Source organism: Denticeps clupeoides, chromosome 19 (assembly GCF_900700375.1).
Source record: "Denticeps clupeoides chromosome 19, fDenClu1.1, whole genome shotgun sequence".
Classification (NCBI taxonomy): domain Eukaryota; kingdom Metazoa; phylum Chordata; class Actinopteri; order Clupeiformes; family Denticipitidae; genus Denticeps; species Denticeps clupeoides.
Window position 1 is genome coordinate 7,313,719 of NC_041725.1, and position 19,081 is coordinate 7,332,799.

Sequence of the window (19,081 nt, forward strand, 5' to 3'; positions counted from 1 at the left end):
GATTTGAGCTTTTTGCTCTAGTAGTTTCTCAGAGGGCAAGGATCTCATTCCCAATAAGACTTTATCAAATGTGTGCTATAACAGTAATAACATGAATTGTAGGGTTTTATTTGCAAATAATGTAAATTTCACATTAGCTTTGTATCAGTTGTATTTACTGTAAAAACCTACTCCAACTCAATAATCAATCATGAGTAACTATTTGGTTACTATAATTAGTAATTATATATTTTTTTTCAATTGTTTGTCAAAGTGTGTTTAATTATTATTTCCCAGAACAATTGTTACATTTCAAATTCACAGAACCGACAGTCTTATGACACAGCTGTTTCAACTCAATTTAAACTGCATAATGAAATGTTAAGTACAAAAGCAACATTTAATAAAAAACTTTATTTACATTTACAGCATTTATCAGACGCCCTTATCCAGAATGACTTACAATCAGTAGTTACAGGGACAGTCCCCCCCGGAGCAATTTAGGGTCAAGTGTCTTGCTCAGGGACACAATGGTAGTAAGTGGGATTTGAACCTGGTTCTTCTGGTTCATAGGCGAGTGAGTTACCTGGAGACACTCAGGGTTAAGTGTCTTGCACTAAGTGGAACTAAGTTGAATTTGAACCTGGGTCTTTTGGCTCATAGGCGAGTGTGTTACCACTAGGCTACTACCACCCTTATAAACATTGTATCAACTATAGAGAAAAACAGAGGGCACTTTAAAAAAAACTGTTATTGCTTTAAGTGCACATTACTACAGCAATCTAGTGAACATATAAACATTTAAAACAATAATCACCATTTCAAGTGTCTATGTATATATATATATATTTATTTCCATGGGTTACTCAAATGACAAAATCAGCATGAAAGGTTTTTCAAAATATGAAAGTGAAAGTCATTGTGAAACACTACAACACATATCACAAGGTGACACTGTGAAACGTGTCCTCTGCCTTTAACCATTACCGTTGGTGAGCAGTGGGCAGCCATGAAAGGCACCCGGGGAGCAGTGTGTGGTGACGGTACTTTGCTCAGTGGCACCTTGGCGGCTCGGGATTTGGACCAGCAACCTTCGGATTATGGGGCCACTTCCTTATCCGCTAGGCCACCACTGTCATGATGAGGTCTACATAGACGTCCAGTGGGATGCTTTTGACCTTTCTAGTTCCTGTTAGAAGAAAGGAGTTGCAGCAAAGTCCTGGAAGCTCATCCTGGGACCAGTGAGACCCGTGGCTGCATTAGTCTGGAACACCTTTTGAGAGCAGTAGAAGTATTTAACTTCCGCTGACTGGAGGAAAAAAAAAATGAATGTTGGAGCCATCACCAAGGAAGTGGGATTTTGGCTGCAAAATGCAAGAAAATTCCTTATGGTTAAATCCTGCTGGTGGCAGGGTAGTGACCGCAACCTTGACCGTCTCACCTCCTGTAGTAAGATGCTGCCACAGGACCTGAGTCTCCTGGAGCCTCTCCTCACTTGTGTTCAGTGAAGAGCTGGTGTTCTTCATCTTAGTCAGGTGCTTAATATACCTTGCAGAGCTGTCCTCTGTATCTGACAAATAAAATTTGAATTTGAATTTCCATTCGATCAGAGCAAAGTTGATACCCCCAAATTCAACTGTTAGTCCTGACAAAGGTAGATTATTTGTACTGTAGACAGTAGCGAGGAGCATCTGCTGACCGGAAAAAAAATAGTCGAAACAGCAGCCAAACCTCGCAGTAGCCAGAAATATATTACAGCCGTACTGTTAAGCACTACCATTGGGGAGGACTAACATTGGTGCCCACTGCTCACCATCAAGAGTGATGGGTTAAATCACTTCATTATCATTTGGATGTTTTTCAGCTGCGAATCTTGTCGATGTGCAAAAATAAACTTCTAAGATAAATTTCTAAAACTTCTCTGTCTTGGCGCCTCGGTGGTGGAATGAACTTCCCCTCGAGGTCAGAACAGCTCAGTCACTGAGCACCTTCAAACGACAGCTCAAGACCTTCCTCTTTAAAGAATATTTAGATTAAATTGTAATTTTCTTGTTGTCGAACTTTGTGTACAGAATCTACAACAGAGTGAATTAAATAGATGTATTCATAGTTGGGGTCCTAGTGAACCGGAATTGATCTCTTCATCGATGGTAACTTAAGCATGTTGTAAGTCGCTCTGGATAAGGGCGTCTGCCAAATGCCGTAAATGTAAATTCACTCTGTTTGACTACTCGTTCAAGTAAAAGAAGCAGCAAGTTGACAAATTTTTTTCTACCAGCTGGCAGGTGAAGTTTATATATATATATGAATGCATTTTATAATATCGTTTATCTGTCCTTATCTGTCAACACAGAGGGCGCATCCTCACTCGGCGTCACAACTTTTTCGTCTTCTGCCGTAACTCCCTTCTTGCTGGTCTACCTCTATATACCATCTGACCTCTACAACTCTACAACTCATACAACTCACACGACTGATCTTCAACCTTCCCAAATTCTCCCATACCACCCCTCTGCTACGCTCCCTCCACTGGCTCCCAGTAGCTGCACGAATCAGGTTGTAACTTTCTTATTGTCGAACTTGTGTACAGAATCTACAACAGAGTGAATAAAAAGATTGTATTCATAGTTGGGGGTCCTAGTGAACCAGAATTGATCACTTCATCGATGGTAACATGAAAGCACGCTGTAAGTCGCTCTGGATAAGGGCGTCTGCCAAATGCCTTAAATGTAAATGTATTTCTGATCAATTTTTTTCTGATTTTTTCAAAAGAAGACCAGATGTCCTGTTTCCCCTGTACATGTCCTCTTGTTGAGACCAGACGGGTTTTTATAATTGTCTGGGGCTAAACATCATGTCATCGGCATCCTGTACGCCTCTTCTCTTCTCCTGGCGCTATTGGATCACTTTTTTACAAGCTCGATCCTGGTCACCCTACTTTTACCAAATCAAGAAATGGACTCGCTCAAGAACCAGACAGTCCTCTGCCTTGATTTGCATGTAATGTTGCCTAAAAAAATATAAATTAGATCAAGATTATCCAGCGTGCCATGGAGATACAAGGTTTGTCAGTAATGATATTACAGTGATGACCAAATGTTTTGAGAATGACACAAATACTGTTTTTTTATGGCAATTTACATATACTCCAGAATATTATCAAGAGTGATCAGATGAATTGCAAAGTCCCTCTTTGCCATGAAAATTAATGTGAAAATTATTTCCACGCAATTCAGCTCTGCCACCTGCTGAGATCATTTCAGTGATCCTCTCTTTGGTTTCTTGCCAGGAAACACGTGAGGTCATCATTGTGTTGCATAAAAAGAGCTTCACAGAGGAGGATATTGCTACTACTAAGATTAGACCGAAATCAACCATTTATCAAATCATCAAAAACTTCAAGGAGAGAAGTTCAACTTCAAGGAGACAAGAAAGTCTAGCAAGTGCCAGGACCGTCTCATAAAGATGATTCAGCTGCGGGATCCATCTGCACCCACAGTGAGGTGAAGACTTTTGGAGGATGTGCTGGTGTCAAAAAGGGCAGCAAAGAAGCCACTTCTCACCAAGAAAAACATCACGGACAGACTGATATTCTGCATTAAGTACAGGGATTGGACTGCTGAGGACTGGGGTAAAGTCATTTTCTCTCATGAAGCCCCTTTCTGATAGCTTGGGGCATCTGGAAAAATGATTGTCTGGAGAAGACAAGGTGAGTCCTGTCTCGCACCAACAGTAAAGCATCCTGAGACCATTCATGTGTGGGTCTGCTTGTCATCCAAGGCTCATTCACAAAGTTTGGTGAAGAACAATGCCTTTTCCAGCATGATGAAGCACCGTGCCATAAGGACAAAGTGCCATAAGGACAAACTCACTGACTCAGGGAACAAAACATTGAAATTTTGGGTACATGGCCAGGAAACTCCCCGGACCTTAATCCAATTGAGAATTTGGGATTGTCATTGTGAGCACACTGTGACACAATGAAACGTGTCCTCTGCTTTTAACCATCACCCTTGTTGAGCAGTGGGCAGCCATGACAGGTGCCCGGGGACCAGTGTGTTGGGACGGTGCGCTGCACATTTGAAACGACACCCTTCAGATTATGGGTCCTCTTCCTTACCCGCTGGGCCACCACTGCCCTGAGACGGTCAACTTGTGGTCAATACTCAAGAGGCGGGTGCACAACCTATAAACCACAAACCCCAATCACTGATTCTGCTTGAATGGGTCGCCATCAGTCATGATTTGATGTAATTGTCATTACAAGCCTTCGAAACTTCTAAAATACTTGTAAAAAATACTTCAATACACCACAGAAACAACTGACTAAAAGATCAGGAAAACACCGAAGCAGCAAACTTCGTGAAAACCAGTGTTTGTATAATTCTCTAGACTCTCGGTCACGACTGCGCTTCTTCCACTAGAGGGCGCCCTCACTCGGCGTCACAACTTTTTCGTCTTCTGCCGTAATTAAATCCAGTGATTTGCGTCCCAGAAGTAAAAGGGGCTTTTGATGGACTCCTTTCGGTCTGGGACCAGGGACAATCCAGAGGACCAACGCGTTAAATTCCATTTTTATCTGCAGGTCGCACGCACCAGCTCCACCCCGATAACAGCAGCGGACGCTGTGCGCGCCGCCGCCGCCGCCGCCGCCGTTTGATCCCCGCGGCGGGGGCGCGCACGGCGTCCGCTGCTGTTATCGGGGTGGAGCTGGTGCGCGCGACCCACCGACCGACCCACCGACCGACCGACCGACCGACCGACCGACGTGCGAGCTGTTCCCGGGGGAGCGGGAGAAACTCGCCTGACGTGAGTTCACAAATCACGGCTGGTTTGCAGAGTAAACGCCGAGAATCTCGTTTGCGCCGTTCGCACCGACACTTGGTCCCCGACAGGAAACTTTTCTGGAACGCGTTTAGCGGCGCTGCCGGTGCCCTCCGACACCCCGGCGGGGCTGCGGGGGGTTTGGGGGTGCCGGGGTGCCCTCCTGGAGAGCTGTTCCGACAGGTACCGGTATGTGTGGCGGTGTGACGAGACCAGTCGTTTTTATCCGAAAACCGGAGGGACTCTTCCCAGGGGGGCTTAAAAAATACTACCCGGTGATGGAGCACCAAAACCTGCAGTAAAAAAACCAAACCTGCCGACATTATAAGTGATGGTCGCAGTTAAACTGCAGGAAGAGCGTGTTTTTCGCCCACACGTCTGTCTGGTGCCACCATTTGTTCTTTTTTTACTGAACAGCACATTACTGAGTTCAGTGTGTCTTACTGTATTCGTAGCCGCTGCTTCCTCCTCGCCTGCTTTCTGTTGACCTCCCAGACCTGTGTCTCAGTAACAGGTCCGTCAGGACTTGCGGTTTTGTTCCTGTCGCCGTTGCCCCATCTGACTCATTTTAACATGTGACGAACCAGCGAGCCTGTCGTCCATAAAACTATCCGAAAAGGGGAACAAACGCAGCTCGTGCCGTCTTTTTACAGGCGTCGGGCCTGCAAATGTGTTTTATAAGAACCTTGAGGAAGTTCTGATGGGCAGACTCAGTCCCCGAGTCGGAATTGTTACTCGGCGGGACGATATCGAGGGCAAAAGAGACCAACACGCTGCACATGGCAGTCCCGAGTTACAGGACGTGGTGGAGGCGGACACAGCCCGTCCACATTAAACCCACGTGAATAAGGGAGGCTTGTGTGTGTGTGTGTTCACCCCGACCGTCTGGAATTCCAGTCGTGAAACAGGCGTTCTGAGCGGATGGCGTAAGAACCTCACCGCAGATCAGCAGTGTTGCCTCCGGCCCGGGGAGCTCGGCAAGTCTGATGGTGGTGTAGAACAGGAAGCCGCGGTGAGGTGCGCTGTCTGCACGTTGCGCGCTGAGCAGCTTCTGCCCGCTGTGTGTTTTTCAGGCTGCAGGATGAGGGGCTACGAGGGGCAGCAGTACTCCGCTCTGAAGAAGCGGTGCCAGCAGAGCAAGACTCTGTTCGAGGACCCCCTGTTCCCCGCCACGGACAAGTCTCTTTTCCACAAGGAAAACCGCATCGGCCGGGTCGTTTGGAAGAGACCAAAGGTACGACCCAACACGAGCTGATTTCCATCAGGAGTTGGTTTGAGCAGTGGGGCAGTGTTCCTGGGCTTCGACTGGGGGAGGAAAACTTCAGCCAACCACCCACACGGCATGTTCTGGTATTTATTTTAATGATGCAGAAGATGCACAGCGTGTACATGACGTGGTGATCTTGGTGAGTCCCCTTAAACCACATTTAGTGACGCGTGTTCGGACAAAGTTGCAGATTTTTGATCTCTAACAATGAGAGACGAAGGCATGAAAGGATTGAGGAAGTGAACAGCAGCGTTGCTGGAGGCGGGGCTTTGGTGGGGGTGCCCTCTCTGTAGTCTTCAGTGCCAAAGAGTGCCAAAATTTGTTAAATAAATAATAAAATGTCATGAATGATTTAAAATGGGAAAGTAAAGCATCATTATTCAATACGATAGGACATGAATTATAAAAACATTATTAATGAATTAAATCTGTCGTATCACTATTTATTTAATTTGGGCACATTCAGGTCATCATAAATAACTTCTATCTGTCAGTCTGACCCATCAAAGTAAGTGGGCGGGACTAACGCTCATCTAGCCTGATCTTCATGGGCCGAACCTGAATAAGATTTATTTATTTATTTGTTTGTTTGTTTTTTTTGGTAGTTGAAGTTATTTTGGCACTTTCTGACAAATGTCTTGAATGGCAGTCCCGGGTGGTAATAGCCTAGTGGGTAACGTACTCGCCTATGAACCAGAAGACCCTGGTTCAAATCCCACTTACTACCATTGTGTCCCTGAGCAAGACACTTAACCCTAAGTTGCTCCAGGGAGACTGTCCCTGTAACTACTGATTGTAAGTCGCTCTGGATAAGGACATCTGATAAATGCTGTAAATGTAAATGTAAATGCAGTTCCCATGAATGGACATGCTAGATCATTTTTAGTCTCGCCCACTTACTTTGATCGATCAAACTGACAAAAAATTCATGATGTGCTGAATGTGCCTAAATGTAATTAATTGTGATATGTTTCAATATAATGATATTGCTTAAATTTCCAAATAATTTTGGCCATAATACTCATTGTTTTAATTTCTGTTTTTAAATAGACACATTTTACTATTTATTTTTTTATGTATTTATCTCTTAAATTTTGGCACTTTGGTAGTTATAATCCTTAACCTAAGTGAGCATTGTCCCAACACTACTCTGCTGTTAACCCCGAGTGTCTCCAGGGGGACTGTCCCTGTAACTACTGATTGTAAGTCACTCTGGATAAGGGCTTCTGATGCCGTAAATGTATGTGCCCAAGGCAGGTGCAACTGTTGTCCCTCATAGACAGAACATTACAATTCACTTTTGCATTCAGTGTTTTGACAGGTATTTTTCCTCTTTTGGGAATGGGCCATCAATGGGCCATCAATAATAAATGATACTGATAGAATGGATAAGTCAGTAATGCAACAATTAGCCTGAATATCACACGCAAGGTTAATAAATTATTACTTTGAATAATTTAACAGTGTGCATTTAGCCAAAACATGTAGTGTGTATTTCCATAACATTCAGATAAATTCATATAAAGCTAATTAAATGCCATGCTCAGTTAGACATTTATAACTAAGCTATATTTTTGCCTGGAGAGTATAATAAGATTAATGGAAAAATGCACATTGACTTTATTGGGCTCAGTTGTTAGTGTTTCTAGTAGGATTTGGCGGTAGGATTTTTGAAAAGTGTCCCATTGGGTTGAGAGCTGTGATGGAAAGTCCTGTCATGTGATTTTCATCATTTTCATACTTCTACCATTGATTGGTAGAACGGGCGAAGCTGGATTAGACTGATAAACACTCCCCTCAGGTGTATTTGCATTTGACAGTGGCGATATTTCTGGGTGGAGGTAAAACTACGCACTCACCTCCCTGGGTGTTTAGGGCTGAATAACCTGTCTCCACAGCTCTCCAAAGCTCAGGTATTAAAAAAAACAAGTTCTCAAGACTTATGACGTTGGCTCTTGGGCCCAGACAAGCGCAACAACACTGTAATCTGTAAGCCCTGTGCTGTCATTGTCCTGTCGTTTGTTGAACGTGTCGCTGCCTCGGCAGCAGGCCTGTGACTCCCTTCGTAACGTTTCGTTCCCTCAGGGGGGATTCCTGAGGGGATTTCTGCTGAACTACCATGAAATCAGAAACATGTGCGGAATTCCTGGGGAGCGAGACAGAAAGCAAAAGAAAAACGGGAGGACGCAACAACATGTTGTTCTTGGGAATGATAAAAACAGGAATGAAATGAACAAAAATGACAATATTTGTATTATTACATTAATAAAATTATTATAATAATTTTAAAAAAGCGTGTCAACCAATGCAGCAGATCATTTAAACAAAATAGTGTTTTTGAATTTTGCCATTAAATGTAGGCCAGAAATGCTGCTCTTTCTGCATTTTATTATTAGACAACGTCAGAAATGTCCAACACTAATGTATCTGACTGCTTTTAAAGTGTGGCGTAACATCATATACTTTAAGTACAATTTAATGGATATGAAAGCTTCTGTGTAATAATCACCTCTTGTCTTTTTTACCACAGCACAGCATCCTTTCCAGCAATTTATTGGAAATGCCTTTTTGTTTATCCCAAGGGCCCAAACTTCTGGCCTTTAGTGTAAATCAGATTAACTTTTACAACTCTGTATGAGTATTACCGCTATATGCTGAAAGTTTGTAATCAGTATCAGATGTCAGCGTTTATTTAAATATATTGATATGTATTGATTTGTACACTGATGCTGATCGTGCTGTGCATTATCATCCATTATCATTTTTTTACCATATTTATCAGTAGGTGGCGTTTGTGGTTTTTAATGCCTTCTAATGCTAAGTGGTGCTGAGATCGAGGTACTGTGGACTCAGGGAACAATGCATGTGTGGACCAGAGGTCATTCACATTTCTTTCTGACATCCTGCTCACACAAGGATGGCGCAGAGCCTGTATGCCTCTCGGCTTACTTATTGTGCCTCTGTTTAAATTGAAGGCGAAGCCAGGCGCTGTGTTTGCTCTGCCACCGCTGTCCTTGCTCAATCCGTGGGTGTGGCACTGCTCATTATCTGTCATTGTTGTGTCAGGAGGGTTCAGTGCACCTGTCTTGACATGTTTACAACAGCGTCGTAGCACGTTGTTTCCCTCTTCACCTCGATCATGACCTCAGTAGGTCCTCAACACTGCTTGATTCCTGCCCTTTCTCTGTGACAGGAGCTGTGCAGTGACCCTCACCTGTTTGTTAATGGCATCAGCGCCCATGATCTACGCCAAGGGCACCTGGGAAACTGCTGGTTTGTAGCTGCCTGCTCCAGCCTTGCATCCATGGAGGTCTTGTGGCAGAAGGTAGGCGTGGATATTTGAGGGCTTTGGTGTGGCTTACAGTATGTTTGAGTAGTCTGACTGTTACAGTATTTTTCCATCTGTTCTCATATTGTTATAGCGAGCTGCTTTCTGTGTGTCTGTGTGAAAGAGATACTCTGTGTTTACATTTCGGTTAATAAATGAATAGTCTTATCCTGTTTGGTGCTTGGTCAAGGCTGTTCCTTTGGACAAGATTGAGGGTCTCTGGATTTGAGACATTTCAAAGTTCATTCTGACCCCTGACAGGAACCTGGGATTTTAGATGCAGGAATTCATTGTGTCCTCAATGCAGTTACCAGTGAGCTCTTCTTGACCTCTTGTGCTGACTTTATCAGGCCCCACTGAATCCCACCCTCCCACGCAGTTTACATTCAGCAGGAAGTTAAAGTGTGTTTATAAGACTAATTGCTCATGTTTTTAACTGTACAACACATTTTCGCTGTGCTGTGAGGGGAGGAGCCATTGTCGATTTATTTATTTATTAATTTGTAAAGATCTGGAGGACATCCAGCTATGCGGGAACCTTTGAACCCTCCTCACCACCTTCTACTGTAGTAGCTTTAAAGAAAACGCATCACTTGGTGCCAAAACTCTTAACTCTCTTGTTCTTTTGCATCAGACCTCTCATTAAGTTTAATTTGTTTGCTATTGCCTCTTGCTAATAAAGTTTAATGTTTTTCTGTTGGGCTAAGTGAAGGGTTATTATAGTTTAATTAGGCTCATAGAGAGCCATGGAGGAATGAGGAGGTTACACATTTTGTGTAAACAATTTGGTTACCATAGACTCTCTCACACACACACACACACTCACACACACTCACAGGGTTATTGTCCAAACCCACAATTATGGAGGTAATCTTCTTACAACTGAGCTTAAACCCTGTGATAGATTCAGTTTTAGGGTCTTAATGAATGACTTGTGAGCCTAAAAAAATCATTAAAACTGTGATTGTTCCTGTCTGTTTCTCTTTGCCATCCTCCACATTGGCGTCTCTTCTAATCCCCCTCAGACGTTGTTCCCTCATGTGGTCTCATTAATATCCTTTCTGTCATGTCTTTACGCTCAGGTGTGCTTCAGAACACACACCCAAAGATGAGATTTCACAGATTGGTCATCTCCGCTGTGTGAGCTCACACCTGAGGGGATGTCATGGAAAGTTTGGAAAGTTGTGTTCCATCTGTTTACACGAACTGCTGATTTAATTCATCCACATACCAGGAACTAGAAGACTAGAAGCAAAAGACACTTCAGTCCCTACATCAAGAAACACTAGACTCCATGTATTTCTTCCCACCATACCTGTTCCTGTACCCAGGATGCACTTGACACCTACAACTAAAATGTAGGGTAATAGTAAACCCGATAGTTTAGGTATGAATTTGATTATATGTTTCTCGCCCTTCCCCATGAACTGTAAGGCTCGTGCAGTAGAGAAGTGTCTGCTGCATGGGTGACTTGTGGAATTATAATGGTGAGTGAGGGATGACTGATTGATCTGTGTGGAGCTGCAGGCTGTAGAATACTGATGCAATTGACCTCACACTGGACTGGGACCAGACAACACAAACGCAGAGAAGTCATGCAATATTCACACAGTCCCAATGTGAAAAGAAGGGAAGAGTCTTTATTTAATCATTTATTTATTTATTTGTACAGTAATTTTGACTGGTGTCAGTAACTTTGGCAGGTTTTTTTAAACACCAAAATATCAAGCAGGTTTTTCCAATATGACAAAAGCATTCAAACACTGAATTACTGTCATCTAAAGCAATGGTTCAGGACACTTAAATTTGACTGCCAGGCATTTAACACGAGGACTAGAGCTAGCTGTGGATTTACAGTGTATGTCGGCTGTTAGCTGTGGTGGCAGTGCGGCATTGTAGAACATTGTCTGAGTTCCTTTGGCTAAGCTGAGTTTGGCTTGAAGACCAGAGAACAGCTGATGTTGCTCTTCTCAGACCCTTCCTTGAAGGCAAACAGGAAGTACATCACCTTGCGCACCTTTGCCAGCTCAGCGATCCTTTCTCCGAACTCCTGAATGTCGGCTTTCAGGCACTTGAAGGGCTCGTCTTCTGGGTCGCCCGCCGTCCGCCAGAATTGGCCTGTGGGCTCCAGCAGCTGACGGGTCATCAGGTTGGTCAGGTCAGGGGTCCAGAGCTGCGAGATACCAGTGATGGACAGGCGGCCTGTGCCTTTCAGGGTCACGTTCCAGCGGCAGAAGGCGAGGTCCTGCTCTGAGAAGTCCAGGCGGTAGACTGCTTCGTATGGCAGGAGCAGACGCTCACCGTCCTGCCTCTTCTGTCCCTTTTGCTGGAGCGACTGCACCCTCAGACGCATCATCTCGGTCAGCTGGTGGTCCTCCACGAAAGGCAACTCCAGCTCTGAAGCCATGGCTGCTACAAGTTGTCTGGTCCTGTTGCTGGTCTAACTGGGTCTCTCCCACTTTCCCTCTCTGCCTCTCGTTCTGTCTCTCATTCCCTCCCTCCCTCCTCCCTCCCACACTGGTCCCAGAGGCAAAAAGCCTCATTTTGTTTGGGACTCTATTGATCGTATTGTACAGGATGCAGGACTGGGAGGAGGGGGGTGGAGAAGGAGGAGGATGTGGCGGGATTTGCAGTTGGTGTGTGATGTGTGGTAATGCTAGGCAACAGAAGATAGTGACGTAGACAAATGCATATGACTTCTCCTCAGGGCTTCTTGTATCCAGTTGGGGCAAACACTTGGTGTGTGTGTGTGTGTGTGTGTGTGTGCGTGTGTGCACGCAGATGAACAGGATGTGATGCTCTCCATCTGTATCAGGCAGCATTATTGAAATTCTGTACAGTTTCTTCCTGTTTGAACTGTACTGAGTGTCTGTGCCCACGGGCATCGCTGATGCATTTCACAAACGCTCTGCCAGTTTTTACAGCTTCTCTCCAGCTGTACATTGGTGATCTGTACAGGGTTGACCAGGGCCACGAACGATTGCTGAGATTTCAGAGGAGACATAATGGGTCATAACCATGCAAGTCTAACCCCCTGGTCCTGTTCTCAGGTCATCCCTGACTGGAAGGAACAGGAATGGGACAAGCACAAGCCGGAGTCCTATGCCGGAATTTTCCACTTCCGTTTCTGGCGCTTTGGAGAGTGGGTAGATGTCGTTATCGACGATCGACTCCCCACTGTTGATGGGAAACTGGTCTACTGCCATTCAGATGACAGCAATGAGTTCTGGAGTGCCCTAGTAGAAAAGGCTTACGCCAAGTAAGTAAAGGCCACAGAATGAGTTCAGAGGATAAAAAATCTGTTGTAATCAGGATTTATCTGTGGTCCGATAATTTTAAATGAAACCTGAAAAAAAAATCTGACATTCCTTATTATATTCATTGTGACAGGATAGATGGATGCTATGAGGCGCTGGATGGTGGTAACACGGCTGATGCCCTGGTGGACTTCACAGGGGGCGTGTCAGAATCCATCGACCTGTTACAAGAGAAATTTGCTGAGAATGAGGCAGAACGTAACAACTTGTTTGAACGCATCCTGAAGGTTCACCATCGTGGAGGGCTCATTAGTGCTTCTATCAGGGTAAGCAGTCATTTGGAAACTAAAATGCAAAGAATATGACCGATGCCTAATATTAAAATTCATAATGAACATCCAGTCTTTGTGAATAATTGTGTATGTCAGTGTGTTAATCACTCAACAATCAGCTAAAACCATTTTACGTTTATGGCATGTGACTAATGCCCTCATCCACGGCGGTTTATGATCAATAGTTACTGCGCTGGTAGTGATTTTAGTCCAGATTTTAGGGATATTTATAGGAGATTATTAATTTTTATGATTCATTTTATTTGTCTGTTGAAGTAAGTCGTCTTATCGCAGCTCAGACATCCGGATCGGGAAATATTTTGCCTGGCCTGTGGGCAAATTGGTTTCTTCTGCATTTTAGCAATAAGAGTGGAATATTACTGAATTTTTACTGTATCACATACACACATAGACAGATTGATGTGCTGTAATGTAATACCTATTAATTTCTGTTCATATGTTATAGCAACTCTTTGCCTGGCCTCTGGGCAAATCAGTTTCCTCTGTATATTAGCAATAAGAGTGGAACTTTAGAGAATATTTCAATGTCAATATCACACCTACAGACAGATTATTGTGCTGTAATGTAGTACCTAAAAGGGCTTTTGTTTTATAGCAGGGGAATCTACCTTTTGTATTTATGAAAATGGAACCATTTTCTCCCATATTTGTGCCACATTAATAGTGTATTGCAGGGTGTGTCACTGTCAATATAACCTAGATGCATAGACAGATCAGTGTAGCCAAACAATTCCTAATAATCAAAGAAAAAAAATCCAATATCACTAACTTCAATACAAAGATCAGTATAATAGTTTGGATTATGAGCAATGTAAATCTATATGTGTATTCATAGCAATCAGGTTATAGAAGCAAATTCTTTAATCATTTCATATGCTGGCAAGACCAAGATGAAATAGAATTCTATTACAATGTAATAGTGGGTGTGACCCCTGCTGAGCTCCTGCCTAGTGTAAATGCGGACCGGTTCCAAGTTCAGCACCAGAACCAGCACCAGTGTAGTGGAAATGAGGTATGCTGAGCCAAATGAGCCGTTTTGCGAAAAAGAGGCGAAAAAAAAATCCCATTAGGTAGAGAGACACAAGGAAAAAAAATGACAAGCATGCAAATTAAATTTATTGCGGTCGGAAAAATGTACCTCGTTTTAATCGTTGTGCAATTAATTATTTTTTATTATGACAGGTCTAATTAAAGATACTATAACTAAATTTAATTTACTTAAATATAAACTCAAAAATGACTACTCAATCATTAAGCCTCTTAAGCTTTTCTTTGGCCAAATGGTGACTTTGTGATCCTATCTTGCGCTCTTTCTTGTTCCTAGGCAACTTCCTCTGCAGACATGGAGGCTCGACTGGACTGCGGACTGGTCAAAGGTCATGCCTATGCAGTGACAGATGTGCGAAAGGTGCGACTAGGCCACGGCCTTCTGGCATTCTTTAAATCTGAGAAGCTCAATATGATTCGGATGAGGAACCCCTGGGGAGAGAAAGAATGGAATGGGCCTTGGAGTGACAGGTAACACTGCCCCCTACAGAGAAGATGTTAACATTTTAAATGTGAAACGTGCAAGATCCAGCAATCAATACACTTAACATCCATTAACATCCATTATCATCCTCTTAATAAGATACCATCTGTTTAATGATTCATGAAATTCCTTGGAATGTTTTACTGTCTTAAAACAGTGCCTGTTTCTGGGAACAGTACAGATTTTCTGAGATTTTATCATTGTGAAATATCATTTAATATCATCTACATGTTCACAAGTTGAAAATTACATGATTTGTTGGTCTTCAGGAAATTCCAGTTTTGACATAAAAAGCATAATCTGTGACCTGATAATTTTTTGGTTTCCTGTTCCTGTTTTCATATATTCAAATAGATTCATTTTGTCACTGGCTGTCAATGTAATAGTGTAAATTCTATCAAATTGACCCTATTTGTTTCAAAGATAAAAAACATCCAGTCTTTGGAAGTTTGTAAAGTTTTCAGTCCCTGGTTTATGATTTGAATTTTTCTTTGGGAGAAAAGCCGCAATGGGGCAGCATCTTTGAGGGAGAAAACATAGTACAAGCTACACTGCCTTTACAATTTATTGCAATATATAGAATGTAAGTATCCATGGTTCAGTATTCGATGGCAAAGTCTCCTGAAATGAATCTTCACTTGTTTTTCCAGTTCTGAAGAGTGGCAGAAGGTGAGCAAGAGTGAACGGGAGAAACTTGGGGTGACTGTAGCTGATGATGGAGAATTCTGGTGAGGTTTTTATTTTCTTTGTGTATTCTGCTGTTTATATTTTGTTCAATCGGAGATGTTAAAAGTGTGAGTCTGAGCCGTTTTCTTAATCTGTCTGTTCATTAATCCAAACAATTTCACTAATGGCTGTTCATAGAATAAAAAAAATCTAGACTGCAATGCAAAGGGTTTTACAACATTTGCATCCTTTCACCAATGGAAAGTTATTTAGATTATTTCCTTTTGTTGCTTTACATGTTTTATCCTGATTTCTTGTGCCTTGTGTCCTCCAACCCCAGGATGAACTTTGAGGATTTCTGCAAGAATTACACAGACCTGATTCTGTGTCGACACATGAATACCTCCTACCTGAGCATCCATAAAACCTGGGAGGAGGCAGTGATGCGGGGGTCCTGGGTTTGCAATGACGACCCTCTGAGGAACCGATCAGGAGGTTGCATCAACAACAAGAATACCTTCCTACAGAACCCTCAGGTACCGCAGCAGTACACCATAGGATACAGTCTACAGTGTACTAAAAAGTTGATGAGGTTCCGACCCTCACATCACCACTGTGACTCTCACATTGGGCCTGATAAGAGAGTTTGTGTTTGTGTGTTATAGTATTTGTTTGATGTGAAGAAGCACGAAGACGAGGTGCTCATCTGCCTTCAGCAGCAGGACAGGAGGCCTGGACTAAAGGATGGCAAAGGGGAGAACTTGGCCATCGGCTTTGACATTCATAAGGTAAAGACCACAAATAGGTAAACATACACACAAACACACACACATCCGCATCCAGCTTGAGCCTCGCAATCAGCTGGGTGACATATGAAGGTGGAAGTAATCTAGTAAGACACTGCCTTATGAAGCAGGAGACCACAAAGTCTCAGGTTCAAACCCCACTTAAAACCATTGTGTCCCTAAGCAAGACGCATAACCCTGAGTGTCTCCAGGGGGTGACTGTCCGTGTGACTACTGACTGTAAGTCAATCTGGATAAGGGCGTCTGATAAATGCTGTAAATGAAAATATGAAATAAGCAGGGCTCTAAGCTCAGATTATCCTTCCATGTGGATATAAAGCTACTGCAGCAGCCTGTGTCCTCTCTCCAAGGTGGAGCTGAACAGAAAGTACCGAATGCACATCACGCAGCAGAAGGTGGGCGGCTCCGTGTACATCAACTCTCGCAGTGTGTTCCTAAGGAAGGACCTGAAGGAGGGCCGCTACGTCATCCTGCCCACCACGTTTGACTCGGGCCTGCAGGGGGAGTTTCTGCTGAGAGTTTTCACTGACGTGCCCTCATACTGCAAGTAAGTGTTCTCCTGTTCTGAATGTACTGATGTGAGGAGACGTCAGTGGAAGTGCCTAGTTATTTTCTACAGCTTATCCATTCATTCATTGTTCATTGTTTCATGTATAATGAAATCTGTTTTATACACAAGTAATCAAGTAAGAGGTAGTTAGGATCCAGAAATGACCCACTGTTATTAAAAGGAAACTGTATCTCCCTTTGACTTCAGCGAGCTCACTGTGGACCAGCCACCCCAGACCTGCTGGACGGGTATTTGTGGCTACCCCACACTGGTCACACAGGTTCATGTGGTGGCTGCAGCCGGTCTGCAGGCCCAGGATTCAGATGGAGGTAGAGTGCAGTGCAGGATGTGGGACATGCTGATTCGGACGGTCAAGATAAAGGAAGTAACGAGGGCTTGATGTGTTTTCAGCGTCTGACCCCTACGTGATCATCAGCTGTGAGGGCCAGAAGGTGTGCTCGCCTGTGTTTAAAGACACATGCAACCCAGAGTTTGATGTGAAAGGACTGTTCTACAGGAAAAAGCCAAAAGAGAGCATCCGTATACAGGTTTGTAAGGGAGCTTCTAAGAATTTTAATTTATACAAATTCTGCAAAACACCATTCAATACGTTTATATGGTATTATTATTTTATAACTTTTATGTTTTTCAGTCATTACTGAATTAAAATGACTTTATACATCTATTAGAAAACAAATTGTAAATCATTTGGTTTAGATCCTTTCTGAAATAATGTGCATAAACTATGAGGGGGGGGTGTAAATCTGTATACCTTTTATATGTTGCATTGCTAACCTAGGAAATGTTAACATCATCTGCTGAGGCTTTCTTATAGACTTATAGACACTTAACAAATGTCATGAGAACATGCTTTTCGTAGTCTCCAACAGTAAGAGTGAGGTATGAGATGATGTGGGTTATTGATCTAGACTTTTTTTTTTCCAGATTAAAATGTCAAATTCATAGTCTTCTTTAACTCCTTTTTTTTTTTTTAATCCCTTCATAGTTTTGAGGTTTTACATCGCTATTCAAATATTGGGAGAACAAAATGTGAATTTAAGAGCCAATGTAACCACCTTTTTCTTATCTTCAAAACAGGTTTACAACCATAACGTCCTGAAGGACTCCTTCATGGGTCTGGTAACATTGAAGGCTGAATCCACTGATCAGCAACAGCAGCAAACAGTGCATGTACGTGACAAAACTGGACAGAGTGACCTGCCAGGCATGCTTACCATCCGCTTTATCACCAGTACTGTTCTCACCAACATATAAGCTCTGCCAGTCAGCCATGAAACACACATCACACCAACATTCATTTTTCACCTGTCTCATTAAATCACATCCACATATCAGTGACCTCTGTCACGCCAAACTCTTTTCTGTTTCAATGAAAAACTATTGATGTTCTGACTGGCTGCTCTGACTACATTTCTGATTGCCAAATTCAATGCAGTTTTCTTTGTGGGTTTCAGTTGTGTTTGTCATTCCTTGGGGAAAATATTAAGGACCAAAGGCTTTTATTATATTTGCCAAACACTTTACACTGAGTATTCAATGCTGGAGAATATATAGATGTTTACATATGCATGATATATAGCCTTTAAGTATAATTTTACTGCTAAATAGGGATTTTAAACCAGATTGGATTGCCCTGATGTTACACTTCCACTGAAATGTAATAATGGATGTTTCCACATGGTGGCAGCACTAGTATTGTAAGTTTTCAATTTTCTTTTTGTGTTGGTGTACGGGTAAACTCTTTTCTTCTGGAGGTGATTTTATAAGAGATAGTATGTCTTATTCAGACCATAACATTTTATTCAATTAATTGATCTTGTCCACTTTTGTCTATCATGTTGAGATTTATGACAGATCTGCATGGTCATTCTTTCATGCTGTGTCAAATCTGCAGTATTTTCTTCCTTTTTCAATCTCAGGCCAAATATTTAAATTGCCATTTTGAAATCAGAGATCTTTAAATTATGTGGCCGCAGCTCTGTTGTCAGATCCAGAAGCTGGCCATTAAAAATTGCGATATTGTGGTTAATTTAGTAGCTGTACAAATACCCTGTGGATGATGACATGGTTTGTTTACGCTCTGTAAAATCTTGGATAATGAGCATTTTGCAGACATTTTATGTTTGTCTACTTTTTATGTACGTGTTTAATAAAGTTCAAATATGCCTTAATCTGGTATTTTAGTTTTCTGTGTGACGTCTAATACAGTTTAATATTATGTGGCATATTTTTTCATTTTATGCTTGTTATGTTAATGTTATGTTAAAATCTTTTTGTGTACTATTTACATTGGCTGTAGACTCCTTTAGGAATTGAATTTGGTTCTGCTGTGAAAAGACACTCAGACTTGGGAACCGTTCCAACCTCTTAGATACTCTTTAAGTCAATGATGTGTGAGGACTGCCTGTCAAACTCCAAACAGAATGGTTGTGACCTTTTCCTAGGCCACGAGAGAAGTAAATTAGTGTCTGTGTGTGTGTGGTGTGTGTAAGAGAGCCA

At 42.6% G+C, this 19,081-nt stretch overlaps 2 protein-coding genes and 1 long non-coding RNA gene across 4 annotated transcripts; 1 reads left to right on the forward strand and 2 right to left on the reverse strand.

Annotated features, from left to right (window-relative positions):
* Positions 1-1,005: 1,005 nt before the first annotated feature.
* LOC114768995 (uncharacterized) lies at positions 1,006-5,348 on the reverse strand. Its single transcript, XR_003743170.1, has 3 exons — positions 5,248-5,348; positions 1,421-1,549; positions 1,006-1,288 (listed from the first exon to the last, which is right to left on the reverse strand). It is a non-coding gene; the product is annotated as an uncharacterized LOC114768995 (long non-coding RNA).
* capn5a (calpain 5a) lies at positions 4,623-18,753 on the forward strand. 2 transcript variants are annotated; one of them, XM_028961626.1, is made up of 13 exons: positions 4,623-4,788; positions 5,877-6,037; positions 9,264-9,395; positions 12,449-12,657; positions 12,789-12,981; positions 14,333-14,526; positions 15,190-15,267; positions 15,546-15,741; positions 15,871-15,993; positions 16,362-16,558; positions 16,769-16,890; positions 16,973-17,109; positions 17,660-18,753. In XM_028961626.1, the coding sequence occupies exons 2-13, from the start codon at positions 5,885-5,887 to the stop codon at positions 17,834-17,836; spliced, it is 1,911 nt and encodes a 636-aa protein (XP_028817459.1). In that variant the 5' UTR covers positions 4,623-4,788; positions 5,877-5,884; the 3' UTR covers positions 17,837-18,753. The 2 variants fall into 2 exon arrangements, with proteins under 2 accessions (XP_028817459.1, XP_028817461.1); XM_028961628.1 differs by lacking the exon at positions 4,623-4,788 and adding an exon at positions 5,425-5,780.
* Positions 11,038-11,885, reverse strand: ompa (olfactory marker protein a). The gene has a single exon (XM_028961629.1). The coding sequence runs from the start codon at positions 11,803-11,805 to the stop codon at positions 11,320-11,322; it is 486 nt and encodes a 161-aa protein (XP_028817462.1). The 5' UTR covers positions 11,806-11,885; the 3' UTR covers positions 11,038-11,319.
* Positions 18,754-19,081: the final 328 nt, after the last annotated feature.